Genomic DNA, 21,894 nt, shown 5'->3' with positions numbered 1-21,894 from the left:
ATCCCAATGGGCCTTAATGTTAGGGTAAAAACTAAAAATTTTGCAATTCTTTAAAAATCTTCTCTACTCCTAGGCATATAGCAGTCTAACTGAATATATAGTAATGATGAGCCAGAAAGTCTCTACCAAAATTGTAAATTTCATGACCACCGGGGCAGGGGTTCCTGTGTTAGGGTGTGGCCATATTAGTCATATAGTAGCAATTCCTTCAAAAGTCTTCTCTACTACTAGGGAAATAACAGACAAACTGAGCATATAGTAATGATGGTCAAGGAAACCTCTAACAAAATTGTAAATTTCATGATCTAACAAAATTGTTTATTTTATAAACCAGGTTGCAGGGTTTCGGGAAAAGGGAGGGGGTGGGGTGGGATGGGGGGTAAAATGGTCAAAGAGAGTTAATGTTTATTATGCTTAAAACCTTATGTCTAGCTCTTTTGATGCTATATGAAAACTGGATAAATAAACAGATGAAAGATGAGGTGATCAAGATGCTGCCTACCCGAGTAATACTTTTGGGGAAATACTTTGCTGGAAGGGTGGTGGTGTCTGAAATTCCGTCAATTAATCTGTCAAAATATATTGAGATATTGAACACTGAATGCTTTTGTAAAGAGGTTACATAATGCAGTCTACCAAATGTTTCAATTGTAAAGGCTTTGGGGGATTGTGCATATAAGAGTCTTTCAGAAAGGTCCATGCATCGGCCCAGGTGATCGTCAAGGCCTATTGGCCTCTTGTTAATTCAAGATATCGATACAATTAAGACTACAGAACATCATTGAACATAAAGATTTATTCTGATACATTGTAAGTGGGCTTACTTTTTGTTTTCCACAAAATGCTTTTTATGAATTGATATATAATTTCGTATATTTTATACTTTCTCAGTAATACCGTTAAATATATCTCTAAAATGTATATCTATGAAAATACATGTATCTACATTCAAACTATCGGCAACATACACTCTTCGATACTTAGATCTATGCAATATCATTATTTATTGTACAAATCCTGATTGACTTTCCATAATCTGTTTTCTAAAATCAAAACAAAAAAACGTGAGGGGAAAACCCTGCTATGGGGGAAGATCTACTTAGGGTGGGGGGGGCTACTATATAGCTATTTTTCCGGGGGGTAAAGCTCCTATGGGGGAGAAGCTGCTATACAATACCGGGATTCGAACCCCGGCCGTCCGCATGCGGGGCGAATGCTCTAACCTCTCGGCCACCGCGGCGGTCTCGTTCTGTTTGCAGACAATGTTCGATGTACAATGGACTATTTTACCGGATTTGCGTCAGGCATTTCTGGAAGACTGGCAGAACATATTTATAAAACAAATTAACTGTGCAACAAACTCTATGCGTCGCAGAATTCGAGCAGCAAGAAATGCTAACGGGACATTCATTGTGTTTGGTTTTGAAGTAGGAACATTTCAACTGCTGCAACCTTGACATATGTTTTTCAAAGTGATGATGGCCAAATCTAAATTCGCTTTGTTATCCAACTGAAGAGATGTGTTTCTCCTGTTAGTTATAAATAATAAACGCTATATTAGAAAGTAATAATAAAATCAAAGTACAAAATGTACTCCTGGGAGTTGAATTATTTCAAACATTCACGGAATTTCTTTTTCTGTATATATCGGAGAATTCCGCTCTTTTTAAATTCAATATCGATTTATTTTCGCGATAGTAGTTAACGTTAGTTCAAGGAAGTTATGTATTCACTTAACTACTATATAAAGAGACTCGTGTGTGTTATGGAGCATACCCTTTAGGCCTACATGTAATTATGTTCCCCAAACAAAGTTTGGGAACATATTGTTTTTACTCTGTTTCTTATTATTATTATTATGTTCCCCAAACAAAGTTTGGGAACATATTGTTTTTACTCTGTTTCTTATTATTAGGGTCTTCCGTCTTCAGCGGAAGACCCTTCTATTATTCTATTGTTGATTTTTCACTTTTCTTATTATTATTATTAAGGTCTTCCGTCTCCTGCGGAAGACCTTACTATTATTGTTCGCGTTCTTCTTCTTCATTATTATTAAGGTCTTCCGTCTCCTGCGGAAGACCTTACTATTATTGTTCGCGTTCTTCTTCTTCATTATTAGGGTCTTCCGTCTTCAGCGGAAGACCCTTCTATTATTCTATTGTTGATTTTTCACTTTTCTTATTAGGGTCTTCCGTCTTCAGCGGAAGACCCTTCTATTATTCTATTGTTGATTTTTCACTTTTCTTATTATTAGGGTCTTCCGTCTTCAGCGGAAGACCCTTCTATTATTCTATTGTTGATTTTTCACTTTTCTTATTATTAGGGTCTTCCGTCTTCAGCGGAAGACCTTTCTATTATTCTATTGTTGATTTTTCACTTTTCTTATTATCAAAAAGTAGGTCATATGTTACGTAATAAGGGATTTTAAGGGCCAAAATCATAAATAATTGACGCCTCATATCTTGAAAACGACAAATATTTTGAAAAGCATTATTGAACAAAAGTTGTTCAGAATGATAATCTAAACAATATGTACATTTCGTTTTTTCCCTATGTGGCCCCGTTAGGGAGCTACAGTTTGGCCCCTAAATATTTCTTGTAGAGATAACTCGAGAACGGTAAAGAATTTCTAAATACTTGTTGAGCAAAAAATGTTTCAAATGACAAGGCCTTTCTTACGATATCAAGCAAAACGGGCTGGCCCTTTAAATTAGGGGTTCAGAAGGGTCCAAATGTTTTTGAGAATATCTCCGAAACTATTAATATTTTATAATAAGTTGTAGAAGCGGAAATGTTCATCTTAACGAGCTTGATCTTATCAAATCAAAAAGTAGGTCATATGTTACGTAATTAGAGATTTTAAGGGCCAAAATCGTAAATATCTGACGCCTCATATCTTTAAAACGACATATTTTTTGAAAAGCATTATTGAACGGCATTATTATTACTAACAAATGACATCAAGAAATAGGCCCGCGGGCCTTATGGCTCGCCTGGAGAGTCGAATTTCAAACGAATTTCACCGCAACTTTGCTTCAGAAGCTTATGATATGAAAAATTGATTATATCTAAAGTGTCTTAAAGTCGGAAACTAAATTGGGACTCATTTGTCTTTTTTTTTTTTTTTTTTAACTCAGAGTGCATCAACAAATCGGACGGAAGACCTACTCGTTGCTCGCAACGAGATCGTGTCTAGTTATTATTATTATTCTTTTTTTTCTCCTTACCGATTTTTGTGCAGAAGATTTCTCGGAGATGGATGGATCAATTTGCTTGAAATTTTCAGGATTGATGCGTTGCCATTTGAAGTTTGTACCGCCGTTTCAATTTTTGAAAAATCACTTCCGGTTGGAAGTTATCCCCCTTTTATCGATTTTCAGATGACCATTTTGTCCAGACAAAAACTCAAAAACGATAAAAGCTAGAGTGCTGAAATTTTCAGTGTTGTTAGACGACATGTTGTAGTTGTGCACCTGGGTTTTCAAAATTTCCGGAAGTGCCTAGTATGGAAGCTCGGTAGGGGTCGAAAATGGAGTTTTAAAAAGTGTCTCATTTTTCTCCACGTTTTAAATCATAACTATTTACTCGTAAATATTTTGCTTAGACATATATAACAAAAGTTGTACAGTTTATTGAGATCTTTCCTGACATATCAAGAAATGGGCCCATAGGCCTCATGGCTCGCCTGAACCATTGAATTTCTGTTACAATGATTAACTTTTTTCTCACGAAACTTTTGATAAGACATGTAGAATAAAAGTTGTTCAGGTTTGCAAGATCTATCTAATGATATAAAAAAAACTAGGCCTCAGGGCGTCATGGCTCGCCTGAACAGTCGAATTTGTATCACAATTAATAACATTAATAACTTTTTTCTCGAGAAACTTTTGACAAGACATGTAGAACAAAAGTTGTTCAGTTTCGCAAGGGTTAACTAACGATGTTAATAAATAGGCCTGTGGGTCTCATGGCTCACCTGAACAGTTGGGTTATTGTTGCAATCTATAACATTTTTGTCAAGAAACTTTTAATAAGACATCTTGAACAAAAGTTGTTCAGTTTTGCAAGATCTTTCAAACGATATCAAGAAAAAGGCCCACGGGCCTTATGACTCGCCTTAACAGTGATGAATGTCGCATAATTTTATACTCGTAAATATTTTTTTTAGACATATATAACAAAAGTTGTACAGTTTATTGAGATCTTTCGTGCCGTATCAAGAAATGGGCCCATGGGCTTCATGGCTCGCCTGAACCATTGAATTTCTGTTACAATGATTAACTTTTTCCTCACGAAACTTTGATGAAACATGTAGAATAAAAGTTGTTCAGTTTTGCAAGATCTATCTAATGATATCAAAAAATAGGCCTGCGGGGGTCATGGCTCGCCTGAACAGTCGAATTTGTATCACAATTAATAACATTAATAACTTTTTTCTCGAGAAACTTTTGATAAGACATGTAGAACAAAAGTTGTTCAGATTCGCAAGCGTTACTAACGATGTTAAGAATAAGGCCTGCGGGTCTCATGGCTCACCTGAACAGTTGGGTTATTGTTGTAATCTATAACATTTTAGTCAAGAAACTTTTAATGAGACATCTAGAGCAAAAGTTGTTCACTTTTGCAAGATGTTTCAAACAACATCATGAAAAAGGCGAACGAGCCTCATGGCTCGCCTGAAGAGTTTGATTAGTGTCACAATCAATAGCTTTTTTCTGGAGAAACTTTTGATAAAACATGTAGACCAAAAGTTGTTCAGGTTTGCAAGATCTTTCAAACGATATCAAGAAAAAGGCCCACGGGCCTTATGACTCGCCTTAACAGTCTGATAAATGTCGCAATCAATAACTTTTTTCTTAAGAAAATTTCCATAGGACATGTAGAACAAAATTTGTTCAGTTTTGCGAGATATATCTAGAATGATATAAAAAAAAAAATAGGCCTCCAGGCGGCATGACTCGCCTGATCAGTTGAATCTGTATCGCAGTAAATAACATTATTAACTTTTTTCTCGAAAAAAAAGCTGACCCCTTTAATTAGTTGCCGAGAGGTAGAGAGAGTCTTTAATTTATAACATTTAAATGATCAATATTTGTAAAACATTACCAAAGCTAAATTGTACGTCTAGACAATATATTTGTATCATTATTTATGAACGAAAATGTCAGTCAAATTCTTATCTAATCACATCTAAATTTGGACGGAAGACCCACTCGTTGCTCGCAACGAGATCGAATCTAGTTATTATTCTTTTTTTTTCTCCTTACCGATTTTTGTGCAGAAGATTTCTCGGAGATGGATGGATCAATTTGCTTGAAATTTTCAGGATTGATGCGTTGCCATTTGAAGTTTGTACCACCGTTTCAATTTTTGAAAAATCACTTCCGGTTGGAAGTTATCCCCCTTTTATCGATTTTCAGATGACCATTTTGTCCAGACAAAAACTCAAAAACGATAAAAGCTAGAGTGCTGAAATTTTCAGTGTTGTTAGACGACATGTTGTAGTTGTGCACCTGGGTTTTCAAAATTTCCGGAAGTGCCTAGTATGGAAGCTCGGTAGGGGTCGAAAATGGAGTTTTAAAAAGTGTCTCATTTTTCTCCACGTTTTAAATCATAACTATTTACTCGTAAATATTTTGCTTAGACATATATAACAAAAGTTGTACAGTTTATTGAGATCTTTCCTGACATATCAAGAAATGGGCCCATAGGCCTCATGGCTCGCCTGAACCATTGAATTTCTGTTACAATGATTAACTTTTTTCTCACGAAACTTTTGATAAGACATGTAGAATAAAAGTTGTTCAGGTTTGCAAGATCTATCTAATGATATAAAAAAAACTAGGCCTCAGGGCGTCATGGCTCGCCTGAACAGTCGAATTTGTATCACAATTAATAACATTAATAACTTTTTTCTCGAGAAACTTTTGACAAGACATGTAGAACAAAAGTTGTTCAGTTTCGCAAGGGTTAACTAACGATGTTAATAAATAGGCCTGTGGGTCTCATGGCTCACCTGAACAGTTGGGTTATTGTTGCAATCTATAACATTTTTGTCAAGAAACTTTTAATAAGACATCTTGAACAAAAGTTGTTCAGTTTTGCAAGATCTTTCAAACGATATCAAGAAAAAGGCCCACGGGCCTTATGACTCGCCTTAACAGTGATGAATGTCGCATAATTTTATACTCGTAAATATTTTTTTTAGACATATATAACAAAAGTTGTACAGTTTATTGAGATCTTTCGTGCCGTATCAAGAAATGGGCCCATGGGCTTCATGGCTCGCCTGAACCATTGAATTTCTGTTACAATGATTAACTTTTTCCTCACGAAACTTTGATGAAACATGTAGAATAAAAGTTGTTCAGTTTTGCAAGATCTATCTAATGATATCAAAAAATAGGCCTGCGGGGGTCATGGCTCGCCTGAACAGTCGAATTTGTATCACAATTAATAACATTAATAACTTTTTTCTCGAGAAACTTTTGATAAGACATGTAGAACAAAAGTTGTTCAGATTCGCAAGCGTTACTAACGATGTTAAGAATAAGGCCTGCGGGTCTCATGGCTCACCTGAACAGTTGGGTTATTGTTGTAATCTATAACATTTTAGTCAAGAAACTTTTAATGAGACATCTAGAGCAAAAGTTGTTCACTTTTGCAAGATGTTTCAAACAACATCATGAAAAAGGCGAACGAGCCTCATGGCTCGCCTGAAGAGTTTGATTAGTGTCACAATCAATAGCTTTTTTCTGGAGAAACTTTTGATAAAACATGTAGACCAAAAGTTGTTCAGGTTTGCAAGATCTTTCAAACGATATCAAGAAAAAGGCCCACGGGCCTTATGACTCGCCTTAACAGTCTGATAAATGTCGCAATCAATAACTTTTTTCTTAAGAAAATTTCCATAGGACATGTAGAACAAAATTTGTTCAGTTTTGCGAGATATATCTAGAATGATATAAAAAAAAAAATAGGCCTCCAGGCGGCATGACTCGCCTGATCAGTTGAATCTGTATCGCAGTAAATAACATTATTAACTTTTTTCTCGAAAAAAAAGCTGACCCCTTTAATTAGTTGCCGAGAGGTAGAGAGAGTCTTTAATTTATAACATTTAAATGATCAATATTTGTAAAACATTACCAAAGCTAAATTGTACGTCTAGACAATATATTTGTATCATTATTTATGAACGAAAATGTCAGTCAAATTCTTATCTAATCACATCTAAATTTGGACGGAAGACCCACTCGTTGCTCGCAACGAGATCGAATCTAGTTATTATTCTTTTTTTTTCTCCTTACCGATTTTTGTGCAGAAGATTTCTCGGAGATGGCAGGATCAATTTGCTTGAAATTTTCAGGATTGATGCGTTGCCATTTGAAGTTTGTACCGCCGTTTCAATTTTTGAAAAATCACTTCCGGTTGGAAGTTATCCCCCTTTTATCGATTTTCAGATGACCATTTTGTCCAGACAAAAACTCAAAAACGATAAAAGCTAGAGTGCTGAAATTTTCAGTGTTGTTAGACGACATGTTGTAGTTGTGCACCTGGGTTTTCAAAATTTCCGGAAGTGCCTAGTATGGAAGCTCGGTAGGGGTCGAAAATGGAGTTTTAAAAAGTGTCTCATTTTTCTCCACGTTTTAAATCATAACTATTTACTCGTAAATATTTTGCTTAGACATATATAACAAAAGTTGTACAGTTTATTGAGATCTTTCGTGTCATATCAAGAAATGGGCCCATAGGCCTCATGGCTCGCCTGAACCATTGAGTTTCTGTTACAATGATTAACTTTTTTCTCACGAAACTTTTGATAAGACATGTAGAATAAAAGTTGTTCAGGTTTGCAAGATCTATCTAATGATATCAAAAAATAGGCCTGCGGGCGTCATGGCTCGCCTGAACAGTCGAATTTGTATCACAATTAATAACATTAATAACTTTTTTCTCGAGAAACTTTTGACAAGACATGTTGAACAAAAGTTGTTCAGTTTCGCAAGCGTTAACTAACGATGTTAATAAATAGGCCTGCGGGTCTCATGGCTCACCTGAACAGTTGGGTTATTGTTGCAATCTATAACATTTTTGTCAAGAAACTTTTAATAAGACATCTTGAACAAAAGTTGTTCAGTTTTGCAAGATCTTTCGAACAACATCATGAAAAAGGCGAACTGGCCTCATGGCTCGCCTGAACAGTTTCATCAGTGTCACAATTACTAACTTTTTTCTCGAAAATCTTTTGATAAGACATGTAGAACAAAAGTTGTTCAGTTTTGCAAGATCTTTCAAACGATATCAAGAAAAAGGCCCACGGGCCTTATGACTCGCCTTAACAGTGATAAATGTCGCATAACGTTATACTCGTAAATATTTTGTTTAGACATATATAACAAAAGTTGTACAGTTTATTGAGATCTTTCGTGCTGTACCAAGAAATGGGCCCATGGGCCTCATGGCTTGCCTGAACCATTGAGTTTCTGTTACAATGATTAAGTTTTTTCTCACGAAACTTTTGATAAGACATGTAGAATAAAAGTTGTTCAGTTTTGCAAGATCTATCTAATGATATCAAAAAATAGGCCTGCGGGGGTCATGGCTCGCCTGAACAGTCGAATTTGTATCACAATTAATAACATTAATAACTTTTTTCTCGAGAAACGTTTGATAAGACATGTAGAACAAAAGTTGTTCAGATTCGCAAGCGTTACTAACGATGTTAAGAATAAGGCCTGCGGGTCTCATTGCTCACCTGAACAGTTGGGTTATTGTTGTAATCTATAACATTTTAGTGAAGAAACTTTTAATGAGACATCTAGAGCAAAAGTTGTTCACTTTTGCAAGATGTTTCAAACAACATCATGAAAAAGGCGAACAGGCCTCATGGCTCGCCTGAAGAGTTTGATTAGTGTCACAATCAATAGCTTTTTTCTGGAGAAACTTTTGATAAAACATGTAGACCAAAAGTTGTTCAGGTTTGCAAGATCTTTCAAACGATATCAAGAAAAAGGCCCACGGGCCTTATGACTCGCCTTAACAGTCTGATAAATGTCGCAATTAATAAATTTTTTCTTAAGAAAATTTCCATAGGACATGTAGAAAAAAATTTGTTCAGTTTTGCGAGATATATCTAGAATGATATAAAAAAAAAAATAGGCCTCCGGGCGGCATGACTCGCCTGATCAGTCGAATCTATATCGCAGTAAATAAGATTATTAACTTTTTTCTCGAAAAAAAGCTGACCCCTTTAATTAGTTGCCGAGAGGTAGAGAGAGTCTTTAATTTATAACATTTAAATGATCAATATTTGTAAAACATTACCAAAGCTAAATTGTACGTCTAGACAATATATTTGTATCATTATTTATGAACGAAAATGTCAGTCAAATTCTTATCTAATCACATCTAAATTTGGACGGAAGACCCACTCGTTGCTCGCAACGAGATCGAATCTAGTTATTATTATTATTATTCTTTTTCTCCGGTACTTTTTTGTCCGGTAGTTTTCTCAGAAACTACAAAAGGGATCAATATGAAACTTTCCAGGATGATAGTATTGCGTTTGTAGATGTGCATAGTGATAGTCATTTTGTCTGCACGTACATGCACGCGCGCGCACGTGCATTGCAATTTTGGTACAAAAAATGGAAAATCAGAATATTGAAGGAAGCGATATAAAACCTAAATAGGATGATAGTATATCATTTGTACATATGAAAAATAATAGTTATTTTGTCAACACGCGCACGCATGCGCGTGCACGCGCATTACGAAATTTGTACACTAACTTTGGAATCAATCTAACTTTTTTGTTGTTCATTGAAATGGCTTGAAATTCATATCATAGGTAGATATTGAGACCCTTAACTGATTTGCATAGTCAAAATTACCAATTTGCACGCGCATGCACGTGAGCTTCATTTTGATTGGATAATACTAAAACGTTTGTAACTATCTTATCTATGAAGCGAATGAGATGATATTCACAGCATACGTAGACAATATGTGTATCTATATATTGGTGTAGCAAAAAAATGCCAACGCACACGCGCATGCGCGTGCAACGTTTTTTAAATGTTCAATATTTAAAGGACGATAACGTTTTTGTTTTTCGTCAAATTCTATTGATATTAATGGTTTAGATGTGTCTTGGTACTCCTTACAAATTGCTGTGGTTAGAATTACTGCTCAGCACCTGCATGCACGTGTGCTGAATTCTGATTGGACGATTTTAAAATCGTTATAACTTCCTTATATTTGGTGGAAACGTTATGAAATTCACACTGTGGGTATATGATACACATGCCTGTTGAACGACATCAACAAAAATTCGGAATCATACACGCGTGCGCGTGTATGCGCGTGGAACGCTTTCTTTCATTTTTTGGTACTGAAATGACCATATTGAACTTACTACATGTAATTAAAGGCTAAAATAAAATGATTTTTTGATATAGATTCACAAGTACATCACTTTTTAATTGGAGGAGGTTTGGGGAACATCTGTAACGGTCCCCGTTACAATTAGAACTAGTTATTATTATTATTATTATTCTTTTTCTCCGGTACTTTTTTGTCCGGTAGTGTTCTCAGAAACTACAAAAGGGATCGATATGAAACTTTCCAGGATGATAGTATAGCGTTTGTAGATGTGCATAGTGATAGTCATTTTGTTTGCACATGCATGCACGCGCGCGCACGTGCATTGCAATTTTGGTACAAAAAATGGAAAATCAGAATATTGAAGGAAGCGATATAAAACCTAAATAGGATGATAGTATATCATTTGTACATATGAAAAATAATAGTTATTTTGCCAGCACGCGCACGCATGCGCGTGCACGCGCATTACAAAATTTGTACGCTAACTTTGGAATCAGTCTAACTTTTTTGTTGTTCATTGAAATGGCTTGAAATTCATATCATAGGTAGATATTGAGACCCTTAACTGATTTACATAGTCAAAATTCCCAATTTGCACGCGCATGCACGTGCGCTTCATTTTGATTGGATAATGCTAAAACGTTTGTAACTATCTTATTTATGAAGCGAATGAGATGATATTCACAGCATATGTAGACAATATGTGTATCTATATGTTGGTGGAACAAAAAATGCCAACACACACGCGCATGCGCGTGCAACGTTTTTTAAATGTTCAATTTTTAAAGGACGATAACGTTTTTGTTTTTCATCAAATTCTATTCATATTAGGGGTTTAGATGTATCTTGGTACTCCTTACAAATTGCTGTGGTTAGAATTACTGCTCATTACGTGCATGCACGTGTGCTGATTTCTGATTGGACGATTTTAAAATCGTTATAACTTCCTTATATTTGGTGGAAACGTTATGAAATTCATACTGTGGGTATATGATACAAATGCCTGTTGAACGACATCAACAAAAATTCGGAATCATACACGCGTGCGCGTGTATGCACGTGCAACGCTTTCTTTCATTTCTTGGTACTGAAATGACCATATTGAACGTACTACATGTAATTAAAGGCTAAAATAAAATGATTTTTTGCTATAGATTCACAAGGACATCACTTTTTAATTGGGGGAGGTTTGGGGAACATCTGTAACGGTCCCCGTTACAATTAGAACTAGTTAGGAATGAATTTGTCCATATGGTGCCTAGTACACAATGTTCGCCAACAAGTACGATGTATAAAAGAAAAGAAAAATCTCGTGCTAATATATCTTTTTCTATCATTTTGTAAAACAAATATATCTGTTTATTTTGTGCTCATAATTCAAAATAAGTTCTTTAGGTTTTGAATATAGGATTATATTTTTGGAAAAGGTTTCAGACAAAACAAGGATGTGAAGAGGCATACTCAAAAAGTCCTACACAATATATTCACGCGTGCAGTGTGTGGTGACCTAGGGAATAAAGTTCAGCTCCCAAGAAATACTGAAAATTGGGGGTTGCGTTTCTCGGGAAGGGATAATTTCATCGTGACTAACACCTTTACGTTATCTTTAGGACGACAAATGCATACAACTCCTAATCAGTTAACAGATAACAGTGAATTTTACAGCATGGACGATTGATTCTGCCCTGTGGATATAACTAGTTGTATCAGTGACCATAAGAAAGATATAATCCAGAGGATTTATTTTATGGAATCAAATTATCACAATCAAAATCTTCTAACCATACAAACATCTGCACAGGTAAACTAAGATGAATTCATGCGATCATAAAATCATTGAATTTAAATTTGGCATTTTTACCTTACACTTTACATGTATATGCTTCCTTATTTGGGAAAAGAACAATTTGTTTTAAAACGACAACAATTAAGATAATCTAAATTTTTGGATTGTATGACAGATGAGATTAATAATGGCTTGAATTCAAAGACAGTTATAATTCATGTAAAATCAAATACCATATTCATTTCAACAATACATTCATGATATTGAATAAAGTTTAGAAGAGGAGGAGGGTAAATGATAGAATTTGCATAATAGTACTAGATATTTACATGTAATTTTACTTTCATACCTACATTTGTACAGGTACATGTACAAAAGAGGCAGGAAATAATTCAGAAATCACTGGTACCAGGTACATGGTACCACGTGATTTTAACATGATTGTTAACATTCATATCCCAATAAAAATCTATTGAATACTGTGTACCAGTTCAGATGACAAACATTTGATGTAACTGTGGATCATTCAAACATCAAATTCAACTGTACACTAACTACCGTAATGGTATACATGTTTCTAGGGATAAATAATATTCTACATCAATTCTATTATTGACTAAATAATATTTATGGCACTCATACAAGTTCCAAATAATTTCAAATAACAATAGTTTGAGCAGTTTCAAAATTGAATTAAATACATTAAAAAATATTGCATATCAATATAAAATTTAGTCTCAATGCCAGCAATCAATAGTGTCAAAGACATATAACACATTTTTGAATATATATACAAGTAAATGGTAAATTCTATTTTAATATATCTATAATAATAGTTGTATATAAACATAAATATTAATAAAAAATGATTATGAAAATGTCCTTTTATTAATTACAAAGTCTTCATATCATAAATATCACTGTTTGATAATAACACAGTAATTGATATTTCTATCCCGCCAAAGCAATAATGAATACGAATAGCATCCACACCCAGTCATGTAGATAAACAACTAGGTTTTAAATATGTCCCTATTGCAATATCATCGGTCATTGTTTCTTCGAATTCCCCGAGAAATGTGGTGGATCACAAAGTCTTAACTTGCGAAAATGGGTCACATAAACTTAGAAATACTCAGACACCTTGTCTTTGGTTGAAATATTATGCCGAAGTACGGTAACAGTATAAATTGCCTATTTTCTCAATATTTTCGCGGTTTTGTTCTTTGATAAAACTCCAGGATACCAAAAGTATGAAATAATTCCACCAAAGAGCAGTGTATCTAATTTCCTGTATGTACATGTATTCGATTCACTAGACATTATAGGAGTTTTTACCTCGTTTAGAAGACTGTTTGTAATTTGATAATGAAATGTCACACACAGGTTGCTCGGGAGTTCAAACCGTGGGTGAACGGTTTCGGAATAATAAAAGAAACCGGATATGTGAAGGATCTCTATTGATAACAGATATCCGAAGTTAGATAAAATTTACAGTATTGATGGCGAGGGAAACGCTAACAAATGCACAGATTAAATACCAATCAAGGGTACACGAGATACCCCAACCCCCAAATAAATAAAATAAAACATTTTGGTTGATTTATAGTACATGTTACAAATGCAAACACGCCAAGTTCACTATAAATAACCCCAACAACATATTCTGACAATCGACGCACAGATTGAAGATTTTTGTAATAGTATTGCAATTCTATGTTTACGTTTCCAGATGTCTTAACTGCTATTGGTTTATTTTTTCGATTATTTTTTTCACAATGCTGCGCATATACAAGACATTTTGTTTGACTGATTAAGAATTTTTTTTGTCTTCTATTCAATGTAATGATTACACCATTTACAAATCAGACAAGTGTCGTGTATTTTACCATTTCAAAACTCGTAGTCAACGATATTGAGTGTTAAGAACTTAAATATAAGTTTGACAAATACATCCCATCGAGAGAAAGTGTCAGGTTGGAATTATAGATTTGCATGTCAATCAAAGATGTCTATGTTATTACAGATACTATCTTAATATATCTGTTTCCAAGAGAAAAATACTACATAATAAATAAACAGAATTATCTTTAAAAATAAGTAATAATCTGCACCTCCATACACATGTGGAAAAAAACCTAACAAATGGATTATACATCGTAAGAAATGAAATTCACAAATAAGGTTTAAAATCTATATATACAACAAACACGATTTATCATATTGTATACAAGGTATTTTTCGCTCCGGTTTTATTTTCGTCCATTTCGCAAATTATAGCTCAGGGTGAATTCAAAATGGGGCGAAACCATTATCCGATGTGTATGGGTAAACATAAAACAGCGTGAAAACTTCCCTTTCTACAGGATACTAGACCCGTAGTTAAAAGTAAGGAAAACTACACAACATTGAAACGTAATACTAACACAAATGCCCAAGTAAGCGTTATATTTAACAAAATAAAAATAATTCATGGTTTCGAGGGTACATGTATAAGCAACATCGTTATTTTTGTCATAGACTAAGGAAACTATTGTGCCTTTTAAAAACACCTGTTTTGTCTGCAAAAGGAGGAATGTTTAATGAAGCTATACTTTGTTCTGTTAATTGATGTTCTGAAACATATATTACATACTCATGATTTAAAGAAAAATTAGAAAAAGCCTACAAATTATATTAAGAAAATGGTTACTTTGATGGATATTCCGTATACATTCTGAATAATCAATATTCAAAACCTAGATTGTACGTAAATCAGTAAAGAAAAATATATTGTTTTTCTACATTTGATATTTGTTCACAAGAGCAACTAATTTGATAGTATGATTATCGTAAAAGGATTCCTGTCATGAATCTGGAAACAGACCTTACTCTAAAATACATGAAATATATGAATTACAATAAAAACATTCCTGAGGAACATTCTCTTTAAGCCGATTTCCTATCCTTACTTTTGTCTTTTGGACTATCTTTATCGTCTTCATTATTAGAGAAAGCACTTTTCACCAAGTCTACGAGATCAATTTCTTCTTTATGTCCTTTCAGTTGCTTTTCTTTGTTCTTAATTCGTGCCGGATTTGGGTTTTTCTTAAGTGTTTTGGACTTATCCTCTGATGAATCGTCACTTGAGAAAACCATATCTTTTACAGCAGTCACAATTCTAGAAAATAAAGATTGCTGACTATCGTTTTCGTCATCGTCATCATCATCGTCATCATCACTTTTAGTCTTGGATTTAACATTATCATCTTTAGATTTAGAAATTTTGGAAGGATTAATTCGCTTGCCTTCTCGAACATCAGGAATACCATCACCATCATCATCCTTATCAAATTTATCTGGAATTCCATCCCCATCCAAATCTGGAAGTTTGTCAGGAATACCATCACCATCGCTGTCTGTGTCCAGGTAGTCTGGGATGCCATCACCGTCGGCGTCTTCTTCATCGTCCGGAATACCGTCACCATCATCGTCATCATCCTCATCATCTGGAATACCGTCGTTATCGTCGTCATCATCCAAGTAATCAGGAATACCATCACCATCCGTGTCCTTCTCCATAAAATCTGGAATGCCATTCCCATTAGCATCAGAATCTTGACTATCGGGAATTCCATCATTATCATCATCGTCATCCAAATAATCTGGGATTCCATCCCCGTCTGTATCCAATTCTCTGTCATCTGCGATTCCATCGTTGTCATCATCTTTGTCTAAATTATCTGGAATTCCATCATTATCATCGTCATCATCTAAATAATCAGGAATTCCATCACCGTCAGAATCTTTTTCCTTGTCATCAGGAACACCATCCCCATCATCGTCCTTGTCTTCATCATCGGGAATTCCATCTCCATCATCATCATTGTCCAAATAATCTGGAATACCATCCCCGTCTGTATCTTTTTCTTTATCATCTGGAATTCCATCGCCATCATCATCCTTGTCCTGAGCATCGGGAATTCCATCACCATCGTCATCGTCATCAAGATAGTCTGGAATACCATCCCCATCTGTATCCTTTTCTTTATCATCTGGAATTCCATCGCCATCGTCATCGTTATCCAAGTGATCAGGAATGCCGTCTCCATCTGAATCTTCTTTGCTGTCTGGAATTCCGTCCCCATCATCATCATTATCTTTGTCATCTGGAATACCATCCCCATCATCATCATCATCTAGATAGTCAGGAATTCCATCGCCGTCGGTGTCTTTTTCCTTACTGTCAGGAATCCCATCGCCATCATCATCATTATCAAATTTATCAGGAATTCCGTCTCCATCAGAATCAGGAAGTTTATCTGGAACTCCGTCGCCATCGGCATCTGAGTCAACGTTGTCTGGAATCCCATCACCATCGGCATCCTCTTGACTATCTGGAATACCATCGCCATCATCATCATCATCCTGATCATCTGGAATCCCATCATTGTCATCATCGTCATCTAGATAGTCTGGAATCCCATCGCCATCAGTATCTTTCTCCATCTTATCGGGAATGCCGTTTCCATCAGCATCTTCGTCTTTAGAATCTGGTATACCATCATTGTCGTCATCATCATCCAAATAATCTGGTATACCATCACCATCGGAATCCTTCTCTTTGTCATCTGGAATTCCGTCGCCATCATCGTCTTGATCCAGACTGTCTGGTATTCCATCTCCATCCGAATCCTCTTGATTGTCCGGAATTCCATCACCATCGTCATCATTATCCTTAGCATCCGGTATACCATCATTATCGTCATCATCATCAAGATAATCTGGAATCCCATCACCATCTGTATCTTTTTCTTTATCATCTGGGATTCCGTCGCCATCATCATCATTATCAAGATGATCAGGAATGCCATCATTGTCATCATCATCATCTAAATAATCAGGAATACCATCACCATCCGTGTCTTTTTCTTTGTAATCAGGTATACCGTTTCCATCAGCATCTTCATCTTCAGAATCTGGAATACCATCATTATCGTCATCATCATCAAGATAATCTGGTATTCCATCACCATCTGTATCCTTTTCTTTATCATCAGGAATTCCGTCGCCATCGTCATCATTGTCCAAGGCATCAGGAATGCCGTCACCATCAGAATCTTCTTTATTGTCTGGTATTCCATCACCATCATCATCATTATCTTTGACATCAGGAATTCCATCGCCATCGTCGTCATCATCGAGATAATCTGGAATTCCGTCTCCGTCAGTGTCCTTTTCCTTGTCATCTGGAATTCCATCCCCATCATCGTCGTTATCGAGATGATCTGGTATGCCATCTCCATCTGAATCTTCTTTATCATCAGGAATTCCGTCACCGTCGTCATCTTTATCAAGATGATCAGGGATCCCATCGCCGTCATCGTCATCATCTAGGTAATCTGGAATACCGTCTCCATCAGAATCCCTTTCCTTATCATCAGGAATTCCATCACCATCGTCATCCTTATCCTCACTGTCTGGGATACCATCCCCATCATCGTCATCATCTAAATAATCCGGAATTCCATCCCCATCTGTGTCCTTTTCTTTATCATCTGGTATTCCATCGCCATCATCATCATTATCCTTAGAATCAGGAATTCCATCGCCATCGTCATCATCGTCTAGATAATCCGGAATCCCATCCCCATCTGTGTCCTTTTCTCTGTCGTCAGGAATTCCATCACCATCGTCATCCTTATCCTCACTGTCTGGAATACCATCCCCATCATCGTCATCATCTAAATAATCCGGAATTCCATCCCCATCTGTGTCCTTTTCTTTATCATCTGGTATTCCATCGCCATCATCATCATTATCCTTAGAATCAGGAATTCCATCGCCATCGTCATCATCGTCTAGATAATCCGGAATCCCATCCCCATCTGTGTCCTTTTCTCTGTCGTCAGGAATTCCATCACCATCGTCATCCTTATCCTCACTGTCTGGAATACCATCGCCATCATCGTCATCATCTAAATAATCCGGAATTCCATCCCCATCAGTGTCCTTTTCTTTATCATCTGGTATTCCATCGCCATCATCATCATTATCTCTAGAATCAGGAATTCCATCACCATCATCATCGTCGTCAAGATAGTCTGGAATACCATCACCATCTGTATCCACTTCGAGTTTGTCAGGGATGCCATCACCATCAGCATCATCATCATCAACATCTAATATACCATCATTATCATCATCATCATCTAAATAATCTGGAATTCCGTCTCCATCAGTGTCTTTTTCTTTATCATCTGGAACACCATCACCGTCATCGTCCTTATCCAAACTATCAGGAATACCGTCATTGTCGTCATCATCGTCCAAATAATCAGGGATTCCGTCTCCATCACTGTCAACTTCAAGATGATCAGGTATTCCATTTCCATTGTCATCATTATCTTGAGAATCTGGAATTCCGTCATTGTCATCATCATCATCCAAATAGTCAGGAATACCATCACCATCGGTGTCTTTCTCTTTATCATCTTCAATCCCATCACCATCATCATCTTTGTCCAGATAATCTGGAATTCCGTCACCGTCAGAGTCTTTTTCCTTGTCATCTTGAATTCCATCGCCATCATCGTCATTATCAAGATGATCTGGGATCCCATCTCCATCAGAATCTTTCACATTTTTACAACCGTCCTTGTCACAATATTCTTTATCATCACTAATCCCATCGCCATCGTCGTCATTATCTTTGTCATCCGGAATACCATCGTTATCGTCGTCTTTATCAAGGTGATCGGGAATTCCATCCCCATCTGTGTCTTTATTTTCGTCCTCCCCAAACCAAAGTAATTTTCTCCTGGGATGACAATTTGATCCACACGAAAACTGAAAATATATCATCATAAAATGAAAAATCGATCATAATGGTTATGACGTATGTTCTTTTATCAGTTTTCTCATTGAAATGTACTAAAAATACTATTAATGATACTTCTCACATGCTGTATCTAATCTTTAAGTTTGTTATCACTTTTTCGTTGAATGTGCTGTTAAATGTACTAAAGATAACCTTTTATTCGTAGGAACTTTATTTTCGCGTAAATTAGATATCCGAAGTTGATTAATGGCGAAATGACTTTCATGGATTTTTACATGTATACGTATGGTAGTTTTGAATTGGAACAAATTAGATATTTAAGAAAACTATTTCGCTGATCAATCTCAAAGCATACACGTGGAAAATAATTTTCGTGAAATACAGATGATAATGATAGAATACTTACTATACTGTAGTGTGTAGCCGACCTGAAACATGCCATTTCATCACTGAAATTATCATGCAGGGATCCAAACGACGAAAACGTGCAATGGTTCCAATAATAATGATTTTAAAGATGGAATACTGAGTAGACACATGATTTCTTATGTGTACATGAACATCCAGAGTAGAATTGAAATGATTCAAAATTCAAATAAGATCGCACCTCCTCGTGTTAAGCACAAGTCATTACCTGTACGTGACATCTAGGAAACTGGAAAGTCTTGTTCAGACTATATGATAGGAATCGCCTAGGAATCTAAAACTTGTATATTAGGTTGTATTTTGTCCTTCAAGGATTGGCGTTTTGTCAGCAATGCAGAGAGAGTGGTTATTGCAAAAGTCTCTTGTTCAATCCTATTTGGAATTGAAAAATCAAAACTGTTTGGAGTTATAAGATTCCCAATATACCTGCGAATCAATACACGGATTAAACTACTGATATACTACTCCATTATTCTAAGTATAAAGAATAGATGTTGAATGGCGTACAGATGAAAGTGAACGGGGGCTATACTAGTATTTTCAATGGAATTAAGAAATATGTTCTACATTTGTTCTCAGTGACCAATCACATCGAGAGAATGACAAAGTATGGTCATCCAAACTCACTGTTATTGAAAAGTGAGTGAAACGTGCACGCTCGATTTAGCGGAGTGGCACGCTGTTATTAAAACGATAGTAACTTGTTGATACGTTTATATGGGAAATTAGGAGATAAACAAAAGAACAAATCAGAACGAAGCAAAATTACACGCAAATGTAAAGGAATGATCTCATCGTTCACCTTAGTATTGAATCCGGCAATAAATATGAAATGTTACAGACCGCTTTCAAATAAAATGCTCACACCTGTACCCTAGACGGCCTGTATTGACTGTTAACTTTTGAACATTTCCTTCCAGATACAACATGCTGAAGTTCTCATCCAAATTTACATGAAATAGCAATGACTGCTAGTATGCAGAAACAAAATGTACGATTTTCAGGTCTTGTCTCTTTGAAGTCCAAATAATGAGACAAAAACCTAAAAATATCGCGATTTTTGAAATTCGTCTTTACTCCTGAATAATATGTATATCTATATACAGTTTATTTAAAGAATTCATATAAGTATATATTTATATACAGTTTATAAACTGTAAAAGGAAGGAACCTTCTACCAAATTGTGAAACTCGTGACCCTGGGGATCAGTTCCTGAGGCGGTACAACATGGCTCGTTATCTGCAGATGAATAGCATCTTTGAAAACCTTCATGTCACTTAAACATATACAGCAGATGATCTGAGTTTATACATGTAGTTGTTAATGAGAAAGTAGTGCAGTGGCGGATTTAAGGGGGGGGGGCGGATTTAAGGGGGGGGGGGGGGGGCGCGCCCCCCTAAATTTTTCAAATTTAAGATAAATCGTGTATCTTGTTTAGAAAAATGTAATAAACGATAAAAGAAGCAATACTTTCTTCCACTCCCGGAGAAATGAATGACAAAATCTTTTGATTTCTTGAATTCTTTTATTGGGAGAACTTAATGTTTTCCAAAAACCCTTAAAATTTGCGTCATTTTATTAATTTCATCTTATTAAAAATGATAAAAATAGTACAAATGATGTAATAGGAGACATATTTCAAGTCCTATAAAATCTGTAAAATCCAGGAGCTTGCGGGGGCTTCGCCTCCCCTGGGCAACCCCCTGCCTCATAAAGTGGCGCCCCCCGTAACCGCAATTCCCGGATCCGCCCCTGTTATATAAACACATACTAAGAAACCCACCCGACCCTTAAACAGTTATTAGAGAGTGGACATAAAGGTGATTAGTTGTATTCAATGTGTGTACCCGGTACCAGTAGAATATCCTTGAAAAGTAACCGTATATATTGTACATTTCATATATATATGTACCCCCCTTCATCATCAACCACTTTACAATGCTTAATGTAGGCGACTTACGTGTATTAATGTTTGTATCGGAACTTTGTCTAAAATTATACAACACACATTATTTGTATGCTTTTCCAGACCTCTTCCAAAACTTTAAGTATGCAGATTTTCTACCGGGTTAACACTACCAAGGAAGTAGACAGCTTTTTTTTTCAGATGTAAAGGGAAGATATTAGAATGACAAGATATTCGGTGTGTATATGCACGACCAAACTCAAATAAAATCGCGACAAAGGGCAAACTGAGAACTTCCGTGTGTTAGTGTTAGAAAACCACAAAGACTTGTCGACTTTGTACTCGATAAAACCAGGTAGCATGTTATGGTGAAGGCTACATGTGTGCATGCATAACAAACCAATGATCATGATTTACAAGAGAAGACTGATATCGTGAAATGTAATTATCTTCATCTAATGTGAACTCAAGTTCACGGAACAACACTTCTGAGATTCCGTAACACTGTGAGGTGATGTTCGCTTGTTTACTCTCGATTTACAATTTTACTTTATCTGCACGTCCTCGGT

General features: G+C 35.8%; 1 protein-coding gene across 3 annotated transcripts in view; it reads right to left on the bottom strand.

The window, feature by feature from the left end:
* Positions 1–12,111: 12,111 nt before the first annotated feature.
* Positions 12,112–21,894, bottom strand: part of LOC125653594 (serine-aspartate repeat-containing protein I-like) — a 30,114-nt gene continuing 20,331 nt past the window's right edge. For 2 of the 3 annotated variants that reach the window (XM_048883161.2, XM_056143516.1), the window contains one exon: positions 12,112–19,000. In XM_048883161.2, the coding sequence (XP_048739118.2) occupies positions 15,101–19,000 (3,900 nt within the window). In that variant the 3' untranslated portion in view covers positions 12,112–15,100. The remainder of the gene's footprint in view (positions 19,001–21,894) is intronic. The other variant, XM_048883162.2, reaches the window with a different exon arrangement.

Source organism: Ostrea edulis, chromosome 7, assembly GCF_947568905.1.
Source record: "Ostrea edulis chromosome 7, xbOstEdul1.1, whole genome shotgun sequence".
Lineage (NCBI taxonomy): Eukaryota > Metazoa > Mollusca > Bivalvia > Ostreida > Ostreidae > Ostrea > Ostrea edulis.
Note: the sequence above shows the minus strand (reverse complement) of the source record. Positions and strands in the feature narration are given on the sequence as shown.